The sequence below is a fragment of the Vigna umbellata genome, chromosome 2, assembly GCF_029865625.1.
Source record: "Vigna umbellata cultivar VRB3 chromosome 2, Vumbellata_1.0, whole genome shotgun sequence".
Lineage (NCBI taxonomy): Eukaryota > Viridiplantae > Streptophyta > Magnoliopsida > Fabales > Fabaceae > Vigna > Vigna umbellata.
In genome coordinates, this window is record NC_142166.1 from 43,536,607 (window position 1) to 43,558,949 (window position 22,343).

The 22,343-nt window shown below is 32.6% G+C and overlaps 2 protein-coding genes across 3 annotated transcripts; both read left to right on the top strand.

Moving 5' to 3' along the window:
* The first annotated feature begins 1,984 nt into the window (after nucleotides 1-1,984).
* LOC124820860 (mechanosensitive ion channel protein 2, chloroplastic-like) lies at nucleotides 1,985-8,427 on the top strand. The gene is given in 15 exon segments (XM_047292639.2): nucleotides 1,985-2,154; nucleotides 2,470-2,669; nucleotides 2,751-2,810; nucleotides 3,803-3,957; nucleotides 4,753-4,876; nucleotides 4,972-5,069; nucleotides 5,394-5,507; nucleotides 5,657-5,717; nucleotides 6,047-6,196; nucleotides 6,411-6,521; nucleotides 6,661-6,828; nucleotides 6,926-7,039; nucleotides 7,211-7,267; nucleotides 7,421-7,891; nucleotides 7,894-8,427. Coding segments are annotated over 14 exon segments (2,043 nt in total). The 5' UTR covers nucleotides 1,985-2,154; nucleotides 2,470-2,588; the 3' UTR covers nucleotides 8,173-8,427.
* Nucleotides 8,428-10,263: 1,836 nt separating this feature from the next.
* Nucleotides 10,264-21,656, top strand: LOC124820864 (mechanosensitive ion channel protein 2, chloroplastic-like). Of its 2 annotated transcripts, none has more exons than XM_047292646.2 (13): nucleotides 10,264-10,411; nucleotides 10,533-10,677; nucleotides 13,457-13,575; nucleotides 14,957-15,080; nucleotides 15,159-15,256; nucleotides 15,333-15,446; nucleotides 16,168-16,228; nucleotides 16,571-16,720; nucleotides 16,910-17,020; nucleotides 17,160-17,327; nucleotides 17,426-17,539; nucleotides 18,139-18,195; nucleotides 20,806-21,656. In XM_047292646.2, exons 2-13 carry the CDS (start codon nucleotides 10,576-10,578, stop codon nucleotides 21,478-21,480), a joined length of 1,893 nt encoding a protein of 630 aa, XP_047148602.1. In that variant the 5' UTR covers nucleotides 10,264-10,411; nucleotides 10,533-10,575; the 3' UTR covers nucleotides 21,481-21,656. The 2 variants fall into 2 exon arrangements, with proteins under 2 accessions (XP_047148602.1, XP_047148601.1); XM_047292645.2 differs by having other exon boundaries at nucleotides 10,283-10,430.
* Nucleotides 21,657-22,343: the final 687 nt, after the last annotated feature.

Below are 22,343 nucleotides of genomic sequence, written 5' to 3' on the forward strand. Positions count from 1 at the left end.
TCAAAAGTAGCTATCCAAAAATATCTCATTAATCAAATAGAGAATATTCCAATAAAACTATTTTGTTAAAGAAAAGTAATGCATAAATATAAAAATATAAAGAATTGTAAATTTTCACTCTCAAAATAAAAATTAAAATCGTATAATTTTAGGCTTAAATATGTTTTTGGTCCCTTAACTTTCAGCGAAAATTGGAATTAGTCCCTCTTCAAAACTTTGGATTAATTTAGTCCCCAAACTCTAAAAATGTGTGAATTTAGTCCTTTTAACCAAATTTTGTTAACTTTATTTGATGTTTCAAGTGCGTTTCATGATAGCATTTGAGTTGTTTACACCGTTTGACACATTTTTGCTTCAACGTTCACTGATAAATGCGTTTGAAACATCAAATAAAGTTAACAAAATTTGGGTAAAAGGACTAAATTCACACATTTTTAAAGTTTGGGGACTAAATTAGTCCAAAGTTTTGAAGAGGGACTAATTCCAATTTTAGCTGAAAGTTAAGGGACCAAAACCATATTTAACCCATAATTTTAAGTAATATAAACTTGTTTATGAAATTCTAAAATTTGGATTTCTGTTGCATAAATCATAACAAAATAATGAATTTTGAAATCCTCCTATCCATTTCTTTGAAATTAAAAGTTATGTAAGAGATACAGTTAAGATTTCAACAAATTTTAAGCATTAGCCACGCAAAATTATACAAAGAAGTTAATTTGAAAAGGAATTTAAAGATTACATTATTGAATAAAAAGTTATTTCACAAATTGTTTAAATTATTAAATAATAATAACAATAACAAATATGATAAAGACTTAAATATGATTTTAATTATCAAAATTTTTCAAACTTTGATATATTTTAATTTTAGAACTTTAAAAATTATTGGATGTAGTATTAGAATTTGTTGTTAATTTTTTAATGTGACAAAAGATATTATACGTGTCTTTTCTATTGTTTACACATATTACTATTGTGTTTGTGGGTTTTTTTATTTTGAAAAATCAGGTCTTCATAACCATCGCTTTTGCCTTTCTCTCTTATTTGCTTTTTAATAATAAGAATTACATTAATTATTTTGAAATGTCAAGATCAAACTGCACAAAAATCTGAGACTGAAATAAATTTCATTTTGATATTATAATTTTAAACTAAAAACATATTTAATTTATAATAAATAACAATAATAAAAGAATGAATAAGCAACTTTGCATCCAGTGAACACTCTTACTAAATTTATATTCTGAAAATAAAACATGCATGGGTGTTTTGGAGTTTACGTATTGGTTAAATTATTTTATAAATTCTACCAGTTTCATTAAATTTTCAAATAGGTTCTCAAGCTTTGAAAAATTTATCATGGTTTTGATATATCTTAGAAAAAATAAATACGTTCTTACCTGTTAATTATTGTTGTTTTTCGTAATTTGCAGTAAGTTAAACTCATTTGGATCACCTCTGAAACGAACCTTTCTACTTTTATAACTTAATAAAGCTTATCAAACTCTTAATAATTGTCAGCGTCTTTGTTAATAAGAGTAATTACTGGTAATGAAGACTCATTTATTTGTTTCTTAGAAATACAAGACTCTCCTTGAAAGTCTTTAAATCATAGAAACCACTTGAAATTCGAGGAAAGCAAAATTTAAATTATGGAGACTATTCATAATTTTATTTTTTTACACAATTTTATTAAATTTCCGAATAATAGTGTAGTATAAAAAAATAATAATAAAAGAAAACAGGGAGATGCACATGTCGTGTAAGTTAGTACTGTATTTGGATATAGAGGTCACGATCCAGGCGCCACATAAATCCACGGTAATCTATAATTCGCGGGTTATCAGCATTCGTTAATCCTAAACTCTGCGTTTTGATTGGACCACATCGACAAGAAACTTGCTCATTATTAGGAGCCAACCGAGTTTGGCTTTTCCACGTCGTCGTTCTTTAAATACTTAATATTTTCACCAATAACAACAGCGCCTTACAATTTCATTCAGGAGGATAGTATCGTAATGCTCGTTTAGATTTTTTCCGGAACGCTTGCTTTTCTTCTTTCGTCAAATTCTCTTCTTTCTTCAAATTTTCTTCTTTCGTCGAATTCTCTTCTTTCACGAACACTGAGTTGTTTTCTGTAGCATCATTCAGGTTCGTAGATCTCAATTTTCACTTAATTGTGTATTGTTTTCTTTCTTTGAAGGCTCGTGAGGTATGCTCAATTAAGTGGTGTTTTCACCCTTAAAAGCTCACGCGGTAATCTTTGTTATAATCTTGACGCGACAAATTTAGGGTTTTATTTCTTTTCTTTTCTTTGCCTTTTATTCGTTCCGAAGTTAAATTTATCTCAATTTATGGGAATTGGACTGTGATTAATTCAGTTGCTGAGAATTTGTCCAAAGATAAAGATTGCAGTGATCTGTTCAGTTTTTTTTTTTGCTAATGTTATTGTTTGTTTTCTTGCAGGTTTTTGTTTTCCGTGGACTTTTGAAACGTTTCCTTTTTTTTGTAATTTGGTTTTTGAGAACCCGAGGCATTGGGTTGAAAGGGAGAACTGGCTTTCAACTTCGAACTGCAATTTCAAGATGGTCTGTCCAGGTTCAACGCAGCTGTCTCATGACGTTAGGCTCAACAGTAATACTGGATTCTGTGGTTTTCATCGTCATGTACGCGGATATTTAGATATTTTTCTACAGTTTCCTCTTCAAATTCAAGAAATACTGAGTTTCATTTCAATCATTTGACAGAATCGGATGGGGGTTGGTCGATTACATTTGGTCACCATAAATCTTTCACCGGGTAGCTTGGTATGGTTCTTGTGAATTAAAATTTTCATGCATGGTCTCTTTTCCCTTTCCTCCCCTCTTTCGCCTCTATGTTTGATGGATGATTTAATCCTTTCTTGCTTGATTTCCTCTGTCCATGGGGTGCTCAATTGCACACGTGCATAGTTAATGTGGAATAGTATTCTGATTTGATTAAATTTTTAGACTTAAGAATGACAGTATGTTCGGACCCAAAATTTAGGCAAAATGTGCACCTTTCGATACTATGCTGGCTAAGGCCAAAAGTTTATATGTGGAAAAATGGCATTTTAATAACGTGTTTCGTCAAATAAATTATTATATCAATGAGAATGCTATCTACTTATCTTGTTATGCGTAAGACATAAAGTCTAGAAATTAGTAAGCTTGGCCAACTTAGGGTGTTTTTGTAGTAGAGGTGTCAAAATGATCTAACTCGGCCAGCTCAAAGGGATTGCAAAGCAGGCTGCGCCAGTTCAAAAAAATGTGGCCTAAACTGATCTGAGCGACTTTTGGCCTGACTCGCGTAGTCTGCAGTCCATATGGGCTCAGGTCGGGCCATTCTCTAGGCATCGGCCTGGACCAGGTCTAGAAGAATCATAGCCCGTTTAAACTCGTGCCTGATTGAGTCGACACCTTTTACATCTTAACCTGTGGCCCTAGCCGAGTCACCTTTTTGACACCGCTACTTTGTATATCCGATTAAGTTCCCACATTCCAGAAATAAACTTGACTGGATGTTTTTTTCATTTCTTTTCAATGAAATTTAAGTACTTAATGAAATACTTGTAAAGAGTGCAAAATATATCAGGTTTAAATTTTAGAATCCAATTCCAGCCCAAAATAAGCTGAGACCGGTTGGATGGGTCATTGGCCAAAATTTGGTCGAGTACCCCTACACTTTTCATATATTTGGTGTTTTTCTTTCGTATGTGCTAATATTGATTGTGTTCATTTTTCTAAACCTCTGGAGATATTTCGTTTGGAAATAACAGAAGCAAGACTCTTCGGCACTCCATCTTTTAAGTAGACTACATGCTCCAATAAGGCACGTGCCTTCCAAATGTAATGTTTTTATATGTCGGTCTGTCCTAAAACCGGGTGGAGGGAGTGGAACTCTGATGAAATCTGCTGGTGTTATTTTAACAAGGTTGGCTTCTCTCTCCTTGTTAATTTAGAAAGGTTCCCCAATTCAGTGGATATGTATGCTCATACCTGTATTTGGTTTCTCACTTGTTCACCTTTTTCTTTTTGTCGTATAACTTATGTTAACTTGTTACCTTGATGTTCTGTTAGCCTTTCTAATGATGTCACGCATATGTACAAAAATATCTGAATTTTTTTGTAATAAATTTCATGTTAATGAATCAGCTTGTACTTATGATTCAGAGGTGTATAATTAGAGAAATTCTAACAGCAGCCTCTTTCATATTGTTTGAAATATGGTCCAAAATCCTATTTAGTGAAGTTCTGATAATCGTCTAGTTTCTGATAAATTTCAACTAATGAGAGTCTCGGAGAGAGTGTATGTCCAGACTATTATGTTAGAAAGTGTGTTCCTAGCTCTCTTCATAATTATATATCATATTGTGGTAAATAATTATGTTCTCTTTTATTTCTTAAATATTTTTTTCACTCTGCTTTAAACCACTGTTTTCAATCTTCTAGTGCCTAATAAAGCTGCATGGTGGTTAAACTGCCCTTCTGCCCTGTCTGTTTTTGGTTTCTATTTATTTAGGTTGTGAACATATGTTCTGGAATAATGTCGACTTGTCAAGTGATATGTTTCTATTTTATCTGCAAGATGATGTTATAATATTTCTAATTTGTATATCTGAAGGACAAGGTTTATGATTTTCTACTATTCTTGTTGCTTCTCTCTCTTAATCTGTTATTTAATGCATAACTCTATGGAAATATTATTTATTTTTAGATATTTATTCAGGTCATATGATGCTTTACAAAGGAACCCCGTTTTGCTTCAATTGATCCCAGCCCTTGGTATCATTGCCTTTGCTGCTTGTGGTCTTGAGCCACTCATTCGACTTAGCAGGGTTTTGTTCCTTCAAGTAAGTTTCCTTTAATTTTTAATTATTCATTTATCCCATATCTGATTGATTAATATGATCAACACCTTTTCTGATTATGAAAAAAATATTTTCAGAGAACTGACAGCAGTTGGAAGAAAAGTAGTTCGCGATGTATTATGACATCTTATTTTCAGCCATTGTTGTTATGGATTGGGGCAATGCTCATATTCAGGTTTGTTCTTTGTCAAGCATAGACTGTAGAGTTTGAACAGATAAAATAGAAGATTTTATATAAGAGTTTTGGGATTGAACCAGAGTTTGCAGAACATAACCGTAACATAGGCCTAAGCCCAAACAAGGAGTCTCTGCCATCAAACAAACTTCAGAAATTTAACACAATAATCTGGAAACTGTTGCACATCCTGTTTAAGAAAAGCGCACTTAACTTCCGTACTACTGTATTACAGTTGTCAAACACACATAACTGTCCTATCAGCTGACAACTATATCTCCCAAGAAGCTCTATTGTTGTTGATCATAGAATTATTTGTTTCAGGGCATTAGATCCAGTAGTCCTACCATCTAAGTCCTGCCAGGTTGTGAAGCAGCGGCTTCTGAATTTTGTGAGATCTTTGTCAACGGTGATTTCGTTTGCTTATTGTTTATCAAGGTATTGATCATTTGTTATTTTTTTCTGTTTATACCAGACCAAAAAACAGTGTTTTTCAGTACTCTCTCTCGCTCTTTTAATTTTTAAGCGTATTGGGTCCCACATAGTGGTTAAATTATAATGTTACAAGGTTGCATTTTTTTTTTCAGTTTAATTCAACAAGCACAAAAATTCTTTGTGGAGGCAAATGACTCCAGTAGTTCAAGAAATGTATGTCTCTATTACATATTCATTTACTAGTATTGCTTGTTCTTGTCATATTTTAATTGTTACATCAATAACATGATGGACTGATTTTTGTTTAGGGCATTTGAATGAAGCCTTAGTTTCTTTTTAAATATAAATTTAAATTAAGAATATACTCAATGTATAAGAAATACATAATTGTTTGTTTATATTATTTTCACTTTTTTTTGTAGTATATGGATGGAATGCATTTTTATCAAGTCATTCTTCATATCCTGTTTGGATCTTTTTGTGTGGGAACCAAATTTTTTTAATTTCAACCAGCTTCTCATTTAGGAAAATTTGACTAACAGGTGGCCTTTGATTTTGCTGGGAAGGGAGTATATGCTGGTGTTTGGATTGCTGCCGTATCATTGTTTATGGAGATGTTAGGTTTCTCCACACACAGGTGGTTAACTGCTGGTGGTTTGGGCACTGTATTGCTCACTCTGGCAGGTCGTGAGGTACAACATTGTTTTTTTTCGCACTGCCTACCAGTATTGTTTTTTGTTCATTGTATGTTGTGAATCAATAGATATGTCAACTTGATCAAGTTCTGCAAGAATAAGTCTTCATAGTCAGTACCCATATTCAATCAGTATTTTGCATATAAAAAATGATTATTTAACACTCTTGTTTGCTATTGTCATTCTAAGTTCATGTTTGCGATTAATCCAGATATTTACAAACTTTCTGTCAAGCATGATGATCCATGCCACTCGGCCATTTATTGAGAACGAGTGGATTCAAACGAAAATTGATGGATACGAGGTTTCTGGCACAGTAGAGGTTTGTATCTCTAATCTACTTAGAATGAAATTTTACAAATATAAGTATCTTGGTGGTCCGATAGAAGAACTATTACCATGGTAGAATTTCTTATTTTGCAACTCCAATTCTCTGGAATTCAAATTTGTTTTTTCTCTAGCATGTAGGATGGTGGTCACCGACCATTGTTAGGGGCGATGACCGTGAGGCAGTTCATATTCCTAACCAAAAGTTTACTGTAAATATTGTGAGAAATCTGACCCAGAAATCTCATTGGCGTATCAAGAGTTACATTGCTATCAGTCACTTGGATGTTAACAAAATTAATGTGAGCATTATTGGATCACATGCTTAAAAAATATGTTCTGTGACTCTGATATGCAATGAAAGCTGATGCTATCTTGGTACCCTTTTTCTTAACGCAGAATATTGTATCTGATATGCGCAAGGTTTTGTCAAAGAATCCTCAAGTAGAGCAGCAAAAATTGCACAGAAGGGTCTTTTTGGAGAATGTTAATCCTGAAAATCAGGCTCTTATGGTTTGTGTCTGTTTTGTTGATTTGTTTATATGGCACGAGTCTTCAGTTTTTAATTTGCAAATTTTGATTTTTTTCTGCAGTGTCTCAAGAAACATATTTTGTCAGAAGTTTCCTTTTTAACTTTTTTTTTCTCAGTATATATTCTCTTACTATTGGTCCTTTTTGTTTCAGATATTGATATCTTGCTTTGTGAAAACTTCTCATTTTGAAGAGTACCTCTGTGTTAAGGTAAAATGATGCCAGCAGTAATTACAGTTGCTTATGGTGAAAACTTTTTTTTAAATGTCAGGAAGCATGCCATTAATTCTATTATTAGATCATCATCATTCTTTATGAACAACAATGTTTTCTTTTTGTAACACTTTTTGTATGTGAAAATAGGAGGCAATCCTTTTGGATCTTCTCAGAGTCGTCGGTTATCATCGCGCCAGGCTAGCCACTCCCATCCGCACAGTTCAGAAAATATACAGTGAGGCTGACTCGGACAATATACCTTTTGGGGACTCAGTTTTCACTAGATCTAGAGCTGCAAATCGCCCATACCTACTGATAGAACCAGCATATAAAGTTCATGGTGAAGATAAAGTTAAACCCTCAACCGGTGCAGCTCTCACAAATGAGGAAAAGGATTCCAAGATTGATGAAAGCATGGCATCTGACACCAAAGGAGATGAGAATTTTGGAGCAACATCTACCTCGTCAGCTGATGTAAACAACTCCAGGGATAAATCCCAGTCATTTTCTGAATCACAGACTAAAAGCGAAAATTCAGTAGATGAACGAAAGGGAAGTACAGTTCCTGTATCTAGAAACCAGGCTCAAAGTACTGAGCTTGAATCCTCTCCTGTTGCTACCATGAGACCATTGCTGCTACTTCACAGTCAAAGCAAGATGAAGAGAAATCTTCCGTCTCTTCGTCATCGGTTAGACCTTCCCTGGAAGAGAACATTTTTCTTGGGGTTGTCTTAGAAGGTTCAAAACGAACACTTCCAATTGAAGAAGAAATGACTCCATCTCCCATGCCCACGGATTCACAAGAACTTGCTGTCCAACGGAACGGTGGTGGAACTCCTGCTAGCAAGGATAAGAAGGATGGTCAGTCTTCATTTCCAATTGATAAACAGAATGACTAGAGTAGTGGCTGAATTAGGCCGGATTAGAAATTGATATTTCAGTATATACCTCCGATAGAAGTTAAAAATGATCCAGCTGTCTTTTTATAAGTTGGAATTGTGCATTGTATTCTCCCTAATTACCCGTGTATGTACATAATTGTCAATTCATGGTTCACATAACTTTCAGAATCTATGAACAGTTCTGATTGTGGCTTGTTCCCCACTCCGATTATAGGCCATAAAAGGTAAAATGTATCACTGGCATTTGATTTAGATTATGGTTTATGGTTCGTACTTTTACAAATAAATTGATTGAAACTTTCGTACAATCAAACTTTCTTAGGTGGAAACACTTGTGGAAGGGTAATAAGGTCGAAATTAGCCAAATCAAGCTCAGTATTGAAAATGGTTACTCGATAGGCTCCTTTGGCTTGTGTACACTCTTAGACAATTAAGCCATTGGTTTGGCTTGAACAGGACCTCCAATAGATGGTCATTTATAACTCTTTTCCATGTAGAGGCATTTTGAAAGAATCCAATATTGCTTTGTAGTCGCGATGATAAAAAGGTAATGATTGTTGTGGTGAACTTCTCAAGCATGTATGGGCATTTTATCCCATTTCCATCATCTATATTCATCCTGACTAGTGAGTGACCTTTTCTCTAAGTCGATTGATTTTATAATATACCTATTTTGATTATTCGTGAGAGTGAGGTCCTATTTTCATGACATTTTATTTTAACAGCTCACCATTTTAGATTGGACCCGTGAGCTGAGAATAAGGTCGACCAAAAAGGCGACTTGCATTGGATGCTTTCCAGAATATTAGACATGTGGTGGATATATCCCAACTGTACGACTTTCCAACTACCTTATGATCATTTTAGAAATAATTATTTGATTATTGATTATTAAAGCTATTGGAGTGTACTGTCTGTCAAATTATTAGTCAGCCAAACCCATACATATCTCATTCAATATGAAAGCAACCCATTTCCTATTATTTGAGCGTGTGGGTTTTGTATGTTACTGTCGCTGTTGGGGAAATTTCGATTCATCAGAACACTTATGAATGTGTTTGTCGGTGAAGAAACGGAAATAACTTAGAGGAGTTTTTTTCTTCATAAAAATCATTCATATAGTTGATAAATAATCTCATCTCTAAAAAATGTCAGCTTGTTACTTAATCTTAGAGTACGTGTAACGCGAATGGTGCGCACATTGTTTATCCATGAACCAATATTGCACTGTTTGTAAGTACCATCCTTATATCAGCAATGCTATATAAAAAATAATTGAAAGTAAATTATTTACAATATTACCATGTATGCCTTAAAATTTTAATATATATATTTTTTTGTATTATAAAAGGTCCTAACAACAGTCACATAATCTCATAATTTTTAAAATTTCATTAATAAGATAATGATAGCTTAATAGATAAATTAGGTAATAAAATATCAGGATGCGAGCTTTAAGGTGAGACCCACTTAAGAGTTCAAACAAAGGTATTGAAATGGAGATAATAGACACTGAGAAGAAATATATATATATATATATATATATATATATATATATATATATATATATATATATATATATATATATATATATATATATATATATATATATATATATATATATATAGACACACACACTAAAAAAATAATCTAAGCATCTAAAAGGATATTCCTTATTCAATATACTCTCAGACATTCGCTAAAGAATATCTTAATTTGATAAAAAGAAAACTATTATCATATAAAATTGATTGATAATACTATTTGATAAATTATAATGTACTAAAAATTTGTAATTTTAATATTGTGTACCAATCATGAATTAACAATCGCAAAACTAATACATTTTGTAATAGTTATTCTGAAAGAAGATATTTAAATTGATTTCCAATTAGTTATAAAAGGAATATAAAATTAAATAACATATTTTAAATGTTTAATATGAAGTTTTTTTAAAATATAAGTAAAAAGACACATAATAAAATCACTGCTTGCTACCAATTCTTTGTATAAAATATTATTAATCAGAGAATATAATAGGGAATAACTCGTGATTATATAACACTTTTTTTAAAGGAAAAAAAAAAGTTTATCGCTAAATTATTGCTGACTGAGGAAGGTTGTGTGCTGATTTTGACTTGGAAGTATACAAATTTGCGTTTCTAACAATTCGCGATTCTTCCGTTACTGAGAAGAGGATTATTTTCTTTCTTTTCTCCCACGTCTTCGGAATATTGTCAGTATCAGACATCAGCGTATCTCTCTGTCCTAGTCCCTTAGGAACATCATGTATGCATTTGCTCTGAGAACTTCTAGTCTCTTCGCTTCTAACATTACCGGGTTTGTCTCTCATACAGGTTAAGTAGGCAAAAGTTAAAGTAGTTTCGATTTGTTGGTAAGATGTTGTGCTCATCGCATAACCTTGGACTTCATTTCACTTCAATTGGACTGTCTCGCGACGTTAGGCTGTACAATAATCATGGAAGCTGTTGCTTTTATACGGTATGTGGTTACTTAATTTATTTTTTTTTCATGAGATTTCCTCTTAGTTGTAGGGCATATTTGAATAAGTTTCTCCATTACAACTTTTAGGCTTTTAGGATAGAAAAAAAGTGAAATGAGTTTCTCTGACGCATGATATTGTTTGTAGAAATTTTCTCATTGAAATATTCAAATCTTTATTTTTAACTTTTGAAAACGATAATTCTAGACTGCTGCAATTTTTTTCTTCTGCGAATGTTTGTGGAAAAAATCTATCCAAATAGGCCCTTACGATGTACAACGTTTAGTTTCAATTTACTTGTCTCTTGGCATAAGCGCGTCCATGGGGATAGATTATGTTTTGTTGCCATTAGTCTTTTACCACATGGTTTGGTATGGCCTTCATCTATGAAAGTTTCCTGTTTACTGTTTTTTCCTTCCAAGGATTTAAATTGTGGTCGCAATTTTACTTTGTTACTTTATGTTATTGAATATAACCGACAAAGGAGTGCCACAACTGTGCTTGTAGACACTTAGGTACAATTCTTTAGGTGTTGATTGTACTATTGTCTAATCAAAATGGAGTTTCATCCTGGTATTAAACATCAATTCTATTTGGAGAATTAAACGAACAGCATCTAAGGAACTGTATTTAAGTTTTTCTTTTTCTAAAACCTTGGTTCCGTCCTGGGATAGCTATGTTTGCTAGTTATCTATTTGTCTTTGAATTTTTTTTTGCTGGCAGTTTCATTTGCAATTTTCCATGCTTCAGTGATAACAGTTACTGTCTTAGATGTGTGTTTTTCTTTTATTTATAGTCTATATCCATGGAGAGCTTTGTGAATTGACAGAGGCTAATGGGAGTAGTAAATAAGGCAACAGAAATCAAATATAAAAAAAAACGTTACTTTTAAATCAAGAAACTATTATTGACTGGTAATGTGTCAATATACAAAACCAACCAACCAACTAATACATTATTTATGAATGACACAGGTATCTCCAATTCTATTAACCTTGTCTAATTTAGTTACTTCTCTGATCAAAGTTTCTGCTATGACGAGCGTACACAGCACTTATCCTATACACTCAGCAAAAGATATAACAAAATGAGCCATTCCTTAATTCACATTTGCTAAAAGAGTGCAATTCTCCTTGGTGAATATGAGGGTAACTGTAGCAAAATGATTCGATGCCATCACATCACTGGGATCACGACAACACATAGTACTGTAAATTTTTATATTAAGCATTAAAATTAAAAAGCAAAGGGTAATTGCAGGACTAGTTACATTACTCAGAACCATGCTTACCATATTCTTCTACTCTGTGAAGAGCATCAATGAGAACATCAGTTGTCCAATCCTTTACATCCTCCTTTGCACAGCACGTGAGGATTTCGTTCAGTCACTCGTAGTGTGTTTGGATTAGGTTCATGGTTAAAAATTATCAATTAATTTTTCATGAATAAAGTAAAAAAACAAATAATTCTACTTTTTCTTGGTATCACCATGATTTCATAGGATGATAAGATAGAATTGATTTGTGTTATCTAAACACCTTGTAAATCTAAATGTTTCCTAACTCCAATGCAAGTACTTTTGCTGATTCTAAAGTTAAGTAACTTTAAAATAGCATTAGAACAAATGAGTTCTTAAAGATGTTGCATATGTAAGAAACTACAACTAACAACATTGCTTAGCATTAAAAAAACATTTTTTCAAGTCAAAGTGAAAATCTTGTGAGCAGAGAGGTAAAAGAAGACTTACTAAAAGCAGCTTAAAAACTCAGGTTCAATTTTATTATGGTAATTTGCATTTTATTAAATACATTGCATATTACTAAGGGAAACTCTACCAAACAAATCGACGAAATTAATCATCTCTCTTTTCTTCCCCCTCCTTCCTACCAAACAAACCTTTAGTCATGTTTAGTTTCTTATAAAATGAGGAATCGGTTTTGAAAACACAGAAACAAAAATGTTTCAGAACCCATTTCTCTCTTTTCAAGATACTAAACATGAATGGGAGAAATTGTTGGATTCAGAGATTGAACAGTTTTGCAAACACTTGCATTGAAAATGCTCATCTAAGCAAGTGATAGTTGCCTATATCATGTGCGATGAAGAATATTTCATTTTACCTTTCACTTGATAGATGTTGACAAATCTAATTAAAGTATCAGAGAAGTTAATTTCAGCCATGGTTATAAAGTTCTCTATTCAAGATTTATTTCATTTGAGAAATATGTTCTCATGGAATATAAATCCTACACATATAAAGAGAAAGAAAGTATAGAATGCAGTTAGGTGAGAATGATTACCATCCAAATTGAGTCCGGGGCTTGATCTCTCAACTTCTCACACTCCTCTCTGGTGATCATCATTCTAACAGTGCCTTGACCTTTAGGGACACTCTTTATCTAATGCTCCAGCAATTCTTTGGTCAAGATTCATTATACTGTCACCAGTTACATCCATTAGTCACAACTTCATTTCATCAAACACGTGATGTGCAACTAGATCAATCACTATACCCCTCACATGCATATATTTGTTTGTGTTAAACTCTAGGGAAGAGAGAAAAATTGAGATGAAACTATGTGTTTTTGATACAGTATGAGTGCTTTATTTATATTGAGAAACAGTAATCAATACAATAAATAGGAGATTTGATATCCTCTAATAACAAAGACATGTTAAGTGAATAAATAAAAATGTTCCTAATAATACATTCATAATCTAAATATTCCTGGTTATATATTATTTCTATGATTATAACTGTTTGTTTATGTTGTGAAGTTTGATGGTGGCATACCTAAAATCATGAGGAGATTGACAAGGAGAGCAATCATGAGGAGTCTGACAAGGAGATCGGTCCCCACGATGGCGATGACCATGGACATGGTGGCAATGTCAAGGTGGGACTAGGAATTACGAACTGGGCATAGTAGTAAATGTTGTTTTGCTTTATTATTATTAGGTTAAATTAAACTTTTTTTTCACATTTTTATATTCATATTATTATCTTAATTTCTAAAAGATTCAATTTAATCTTTTAAACTTTTATAATGCTTTAAAATGATCTTTTTGTCAATTTATTATTAACAAGTTAGAAACACCTATGTTGTTGTATGTGTTTGCATTTTAAATTATTTATGAGTTGAAATATTTGGTAATATTTGTAAAGAAAAATAAAGGAATTTACAAAGAAGTAGGTGAGGTGATGTTCTGAGATTTTTTACTGATTAATAGAACCTCAAACCCTATACCTTAAATTGTAAACCTCAAACAAATATCTTGAAAGCTAAAGCTACAAATTGTAATTGTTTTAAACTTGTTAATTTTGAATTCTTTTAGAAAAGTTTGTATATAAATTGATATAGAATTGATCTAATCTATTATATTTAAGAATAATAAATTGTGGAAACTCAATATGAACATCCTAATCAATTATGTCTACAAATAATGGTTTAACACTATTCAAATTCTTAAGTGGACTCTAAGTCTAACTCAATCCAATAAAATTGGTTTATAATGTGAAGTTTGCACCTACTTATATAATTAAATTTTCTTTATTTTTAGCCGATATGGGATCTTCAACACATCTCCTCACGTCGAGGTATATGCATCTCGAGCGTGACGCTAGATATCTATGGATGGTCTGATAGTAGCCTGATAGTGGGTGACATTATAGGTTTAATAAACAACAAACCTCACTATGATATGTTTTTAAATGGTTCTAATACCATCTTAAGAAGTAAATTTTAAGACTAACTCAAATTCTACAAAACCGGCTTGTAAGTTGAGTTTTGCACCCACTTGTATTGCTTAAATTTGCTTTATCTCTAGTTGATGTGAGATCTCCAACACAAATAATCAATTATTTATAGGCATAATCGATTATCAATGAATTGTATACCTGAACCAGGCTCCAAATAGTTGATTACCAACTAAGTTTGTATTTGAATCTAGATAATTGATTATCTCATTTATGATAGTAGATTATTTGTGAAAGCACTATAGTGTAATCATTTATATTTTAACATTAACTGATTAATATGTTACAAAACACTTTTGAAAAGATTTTCGAAAAAGATTTAAGTTCTTCTCAAAGGCATATTATGAATATGAATCACATAAAGGGATGTGAACTTAAACTAATGCATAAATCACACACATTTTCACATGAAAGCACAATGACATTCATAATAGTTTCAAAGTCTTATTCATATCTTTCGTTTTACATCTATCTATTTCTGAATAAATGTCTAGGGTAATTTATTTTTTAAATCAATGTAGGTCATATAATATAGCAGGAAAACCAATCGCGATTCCATTCATCCCTGCCCTTGGTATTATTGGGTTTGCTGTTTTTGGTCTCAAGCCTCTTGTGCGCCTGAGCAGGAAGATGTTTTGCCAAGAAGTTAGCATCTTATTGCATATTTGTCAAAATCATTTGAATAGTATTAATTTCTGATTTTCTGTTCCATGATGTTTTCAGAGTACTGATAGAAGTTGGAAGAAAAGTAGTTTATATTATATTTTGATATCTTATTTTCAACCTATGCTGCTGTGGACTGGAGTGATGCTCATCTGCAGGTATCTTTCTGGACTAACGTTTTTTCCAGTGGGAGTTTGCCGTTGTTCATGAACACCTTAGTGTAAAATGTTTCAGGGATTTAGATCCACTAGTCCTACCATCAGAAACTAGTCAGGCTATGAAACAACGGCTGCTGAGTTTTGTAAGATCTTTGTCAACCGTGCTTACTATTGCTTACTGTTCTTCAAGGTAGATTTAATTTCTGGCATAATTATATCTCCCATTTGTTCAATAAACTAACAAAGTTACTATTGTGTTTTGTCAAAACCGTGGCGCTCAGTGTATATTTAAGGAAATTTTATTTTATATTTTATCCTTGCTGTAATTATATTCTTTATAGAAATTGTATCTCACAATTAATACTAGGTTTATTTATTTAAAAACAATACCATAATCACAGGAGTTGTGTCCTTAGAATTAGCTGTCCATATTTCCTAAATAACCAACAGGTTCATGTATTTATAGTCCCAATGACATGATAATTGATACAGTAAAGTAGAATATTGTTCCTTTAAAATTTGAGAGTATTACAGTTTTTCGTATTAAGAAAAGCTTTTTGTTTTCTTATTGTTGGAAGTAGAAGTAAAATACACAGCAATGTAGATTGATATATGCAAATTATTATCTAAAAAAAACAGGAAGAAGAATAAACTACGGTGCAGAACAATATAGAGTTTGCTATATAAGATGATTTTGTTTATTTTATTTTAATTATTCAACATTTCAATTATATATTTATTTGAGACTTTTTATTTATTTATTCAAATAATATGCAAATAAAATATCGAATCCTCTTTATTTATTTTTGTAAAATAAACATTGTAGTAGTTAATTTCTTATTATTATGGGTTTGGAATCTTCGTATCTTGTTCAACATATAATCCAATATGCTTCTGCTGCCTATTTTCAGCTTAATTCAACAGGCACAAAAATTTTGTATGGAGGCAAATGACTCCTGTGATGAAAGAAATGTATGTTTCTGGTACAGATCCTTGTCATGTTTCCATTTCTGTTTCCATAACATTTCGCTTCAATAAAGCTTTAGGTTGATATCACTTAAATAAGGGTTTAGATGTTCCCAATGAAAATTAGAAGAAGGTAGTCAACATTTAGGAAATAAAAAATCAACTACTGAATATGATTTAGCAAATTTGAATTTGTGAGTTGCATATGGTATCGTTATAGAATAATATTCCTTGTTTTCATGTTGGATATTATAATGAAGTTGTTAATTTAGTTTGTTGATCCCTGAGGGCATTCCTGAAGTGTATGAAAACACAAATCTTATTCAATATGTTGCCAATGAATGACAGATGAGCATTGATTTTACTGGGAAAGCTGTATACACTGCAATTTGGGTTGCTGCTGTGTCATTGTTCATGGAGTTACTGGGTATCTCCACACAGAAGTGGTTGACTGCTGGTGGTTTGGGCACAGTATTGATTTCCCTTGCAGGTCGCGAGGTATGTTATAGGTTCTTTAAATCTGTCTACGTGAATAATCAAGTCACATTTGTCATTAGATTTTTTATGAATCCTCCATAACATCAAATTCTCAAATTCTGGTAGAGTAACTCTACAGGGTATGAGCATTACCAATTAGATAGGCTCCTCTTTGCTGTCATTCTCACTTCATTTTTGTGGTGTCTTCAGATATTTACAAACTTCCTTTCAAGTATAATGATTCATGCAACTCGGCCATTTGTTGTGAATGAGCGGATTCAAACAAAAATTAAAGGATATGAGGTTACTGGTAAAGTTGAGGTATGTATTTATTATATAACCTGCTGAGAAGGTAGTTTAGGGGAGCAGAAAATAATATAAATGAGTTCCATTATAGGTGATATTTTTCCCAAGCATCTTTATAATATTTCATTGTAATCAAATTTCATATTTTCTCTAGCATGTTGGCTGGTGGTCACCAACAAGAATTAGAGGTTCTGATTGTGAAGCAGTTCATATTCCTAATCACAATTTGAGTATAAATGTTGTGAGGAATCTTAGTAAGAAATCTCATTGGCGTATAAAGACTCACCTGGCTATCAGTCACTTGGATGTTAACAAGATTAATGTGAGTATTCTTTCCTTTAATAATTGTTTAGTTACTATTTGATGACTATCTCATCATTTGAAAACTTAAGTAATCTCTTTCCTGATTTCTTTATGCAGAGTATAATAGCTGATATGCGCAAGGTTTTGGCCAAAAATCCTCAAGTAGAGCAAAGAAAATTGCACAGAAGGGTTTTTCTAGAGAACATTGATCCAGAAAATCAGGCTCTTATGGTTGAAAATCTTTCTTATCTCCCCTTTTATTCAATTTTTGCTTCGAAAGGTTTTTTAAAGGTTCCTTTTGAGATGCTGCATGTAGCGTAGTTCTGAGAATGAAAATGAGCTTGTTCAAAATCTAGAGTCTACTTTCGTTTGACACTTATATTGGTCAATTGAATGAAATCTGGGGCATATTTTTATTCTTTGTGGTATTCTTTATCATTTAAGAACTGTAATTTTTACTATCAAATTGTCATGAAATCGAGAAGTTTGTTATAATTTTTGAACTTCTTTTAGAGAACAAAATATATTAAAAAGTTATTTCTAAAGAAAACTTAAATTTATAACTTCCGACATTTAGCTTTATGCATGATCATTACAATTTATCTTTGTGTTAAAAAAGAATTCTCGTCCATTAGAAAATTATCTCCAAAGTATATATGCAGAATATTCTTAGCACTGTCTATTTACTGCCTTGCCTGGTGATGGATTAGCTATGCCCATGACAGGATTAAAGCATTTTTCCTTTAACATTTTGGAATATGTAGAATTTGAGTTTCTGCATTTTGATTTCTCAGCCACCATTATCTTTTAAAAGCCTTTTTATGTTACAGATATTGGTGTCCTGCTTTGTTAAAACTTCACGTTCTGAAGAGTACCTACGTGTAAAGGTGAGACTAGATTGTTTATAATACTTGTTGATGCATGGAGCAATGATTCATACCTCCTTGTTATGGAAGACATATATAGTAATGCTTATAAATATTTACTTAAACAATTATTTCAACTCATTTGTATTAGTAATCTCCTCACCCATTTTTATGTTTTGAAACTCGGAAGTATTTTTTAACTGTTTCAATTGTGGATGCGAACATATAAGTTTCTCTGTTTTTGTGAATTGTGCGTTTAGTGACACAAACCTTTTATTAGTTGTACAAATGATGGCGATCATCTTGACAGTATTGAGGTTGCCTAGCCAAGACGAGCAAAAAAGTGTGGTCGCCGGTTGGAACTAAAGCTTCAATGATGGTGTTGGTGGCGGTAGCAACTCTAACGACAGTGGCAAGTGTAGTGGATAGGGGCAACGAAAATTTTTCAAAAGAACCTTAGGTTTTAGATACCATATTGAATATAATGAAAAACTATAAAATTAATCTCCCTTGTATAGAAAATACACATAGGCTACGGTATTTATAATAAAGGAAATATGGGCTAAGCTCAAAATACAAATAAAGAATAATAACAAAGTAACTAAAGATAAAAGATAAAGATAAGATATCTATATAAGATATTTAATAATCTAACATATCTAACAACCCAAAGGATTGAATAATGTTGCTGAACTTTTTGAACAATCTAATATATCTAACACATGTGGAGATTGCTTTAGATCATAGAGAGAGTGGAATAACTTATCAACCATGACTGCCATCACATTCTCCACTAAATCCTCCATTGCAACAACCACGATGAGAGGAGTGTTGGAAGTCTCACATCGACTAGAGATAAGGCCAATTTATAATATATAAGTGGGTGCAAACCTCACCTTACAAACTAGTTTTGTGGGATTGAGTTAGGCTTAAAGTTCACTTCTTAACATGGTATCAGAGCTATGGTTAGAGTCTATCCTAGCGATATTTGTTATTTGTTGGGTATGTTGTTCCACCCGCTATCGGGCCGTTATCAGACCACCCATTAATGTCTAGTCTTACGAGATGATGTCTATTATACCTCAACATGAGGGGGGGTGTTGGAAGTCCCACGTCGACTAGAGATAAGGCCAATTTATAATATATAAGTGGGTGCAAGCCTCACCTTACAAGCCGGTTTTGTGTGGTTGAGTTAGACTTAAAATCTACTTCTTAACAAGGAGTAAGAGACTAGGGTAGATGAATCCACGATAGTTGTTGAAGTGCTTTCAAAAGTATAAGGAGTGGGGAGTTGTAAGAATGGATATTGCAACAACCACAATGAGAGTAGTAAGAGACTAGGGTAGATGAATCCATGGTAGATGTTGAAGTGCTTTCAAAAGTATAAAGAGTGGGGAGTTGTAAGAACGGATTTTTGAACCACATCCTAGATTGGAACAATAGAACTCGATAGAATCTGATTACGAACTATTTCACGGTCTTGTGGAAGTCCAATAGGAGCAAGTACCATGAAAATTGGACATGAGAGTAGAATATTCTGCAATCAGGTGTTCAAAAGTTGATGACTGCATTGTAGAAATGGTGAAACGTTTGAATAATTTTTCTTGTCCTTTGTCCATACATCATAGCAAGTCAAGTCATAAACGCCTGGTAATGTGCCTGAAGTTTGGGGGCAAGTTACAACCAAAGGACACTATATAAAGAGGCATCAAGAGGTGTCAATTTGCTTCCAACAAGGTTGTCAGAGTTGGGAATAATGAAGGTCAGAGTTGTCAAATGAAGATCCTGCCTTGGGCTTGAAACCTCTTAAGTGATGTAATCTGTTGTGCGTAAGTGTTTTTTGTATGGTATCATGGTAAATTGGTGAAAGTCACCAGACATTAAGCAAAGCTCAATTTGAAGAAGTCATATAGTCAAACAGAGTCAAACGAAACCCAAAACTATTCATTGAAGGAGATGCATGACAAGGAGGTAGCCAAAATTTGAGGGCGGTGTGTGAGACAAATGTGTCAAAGATAGGAGGCTGGATGGTGGTGAATGGAGGCTGCTTGTTGCTGAAAAAAAATAGGACAAAAATAAGGAAAAGCAAAACCTAACTTTATGATACATAATAAATCTGTTTGTGAATTGTGTGTTTAATTACAAATGTAAATCCTTTATTCATCTGTACATACTTTCCTAGTTACTATATCAAATCACATCTTTTACATAACTAGATGTTTTCAACTTTGTGGATCTTTAAACTGTTGACAACTATATTGACCCAACTATCCAATTTATCAAGTTACTGCTTCCAAGCAATTCTTCATTAAAGATCATTATTATTTAATGATTTAATTACGTTTTTAGTGCCTGAAATTTAGAATAATAGCCCCTAAATTAAAGTTTTTAGTTTATCAAAGTTATAAAAGTATGTTTTTAGTCTCTAAACAAAGTTAGACTAGAAGTAGCTTCAAAACAAATCATTTAGTTCTTCAAATTTAATGTATTAGGACTAAAATAATATTTTCCAAATTCATGGTATTATAATAAACTTTTTAAAATTTGGGAGGGTAAAAGGATAATTAAGTCTTATCTATTTTATATTCAGCATTAGCTTTTGTGAACAATACTTACTATTTTATAAAACAGGAGGTAATCCTCTTGGATCTTCTCAGAGTTATAAGTCATCATCGAGCTCGGCTAGCCACACCCATCCGCACAGTTCAAAAAATGTGCAGTGATACTGATTTCGATATTGATCCATTTGATGACACAGTTTCTTCTCGTTCCAGATCAACGAAAAACCGTCCTTTTGCACTGATAGATCCACCTTATAAAGTTAAACCGTCATCTCATTCAACTATTACAAATGAGGACAGAGATAGTAAGACAGATGAAACCTTGCCACCTGACTTCAAAGTAGACTCTGATGAATTTTCTGTGACACCAAGTTCGGTCCAGAAGACCTCCAAATCCAAAAAGTCCAAAAAGGAAAGAACAGGAAGCACTGCAAAGGAAACATCCAAAATTTTGCCAACATCCAATGAGTCTGGTTGTGGAGAGACTACAACACCATCAAAGCTAGATGATGAGAAATCTGTTGTTTCAGAGCCTTCATCATCATCATCATCATCACTTAGTCATTCTTCAGATGAGAATATTACTCTTGATGCTGCTCTGCTGGGCACAGAGAGAAGAACTATTGCAGTTGATGAAGAATTGGTTGATTCTATCCCTTCAGAATCACAAGAAGTTGCATCCCATCAGAATGGGAGTGAACCTCCTATTGGCAAGGATAAGAAGGATGAGCAGAATAGATGTTGATGTTTAAATAGAGTAGCTACTTTTTTGTTGATGTTAACACAAAAATGATCTAGCTGTCTTTTTTTAAGCTGGGCATTGTGCAATGTATTATCCATTTGTAGATTAGTGGGAAACAATTCTCTTTTGTACATCACAAATTATGTTCATACCTAAATCTATCTCTATAATATTTTAAACCGTCCAACCTATTTATTGTCTATAAAGAAAAAGACAAGATTTAAACATGAGCTTGTCACATTCACTAAGAGTACATAACATAATAGTGGGTTTTGTAACCCCCATTCTGAATCTCTGAACTGCAATAATCTTTCTTGGCTTTATTTGTAGTTGAAGAATTATCTATCAAAAAACTTTCCAAAGGTTCAGGAACATCAGCTGGGCAACATCATGGTGGGAATTTAAGTATGAATTGAATATAAATGTGAAAGTTCATATAAGAAAAATAAAACTCAAAAACATTAAACCTTGATGAAAGTAATGTCAGATTTTGTAATGAAAGAAATGTCAAGTTTTGTGATGAAAGTAATGTGAATTTCCAACATAGCGTAGAGGTCATGGTGGTGTTTTATTGGTTTATTTAGATGAAGTATTGTTAATTTGTTTGTCATCTCCTATCAATTCTTATAGTTTTTTATGTCATAACTGAACGATATCATTTTCGAATTTAAAATAATTTATTGAAATGCAAAAAATATTAACCTAAATTTAATAAAGCAATTTGCAATATAAAAACAGAAACGAACTCAGTCAAATTACAATAGACAATAATAAGAAAAACATGAGTTTGTAATCGTGTGCCCCTTTTCCTTCGTCCCATGTACATGACGAATTTCAAGTGAAAATTTAACTTTTTTGAATCTCAA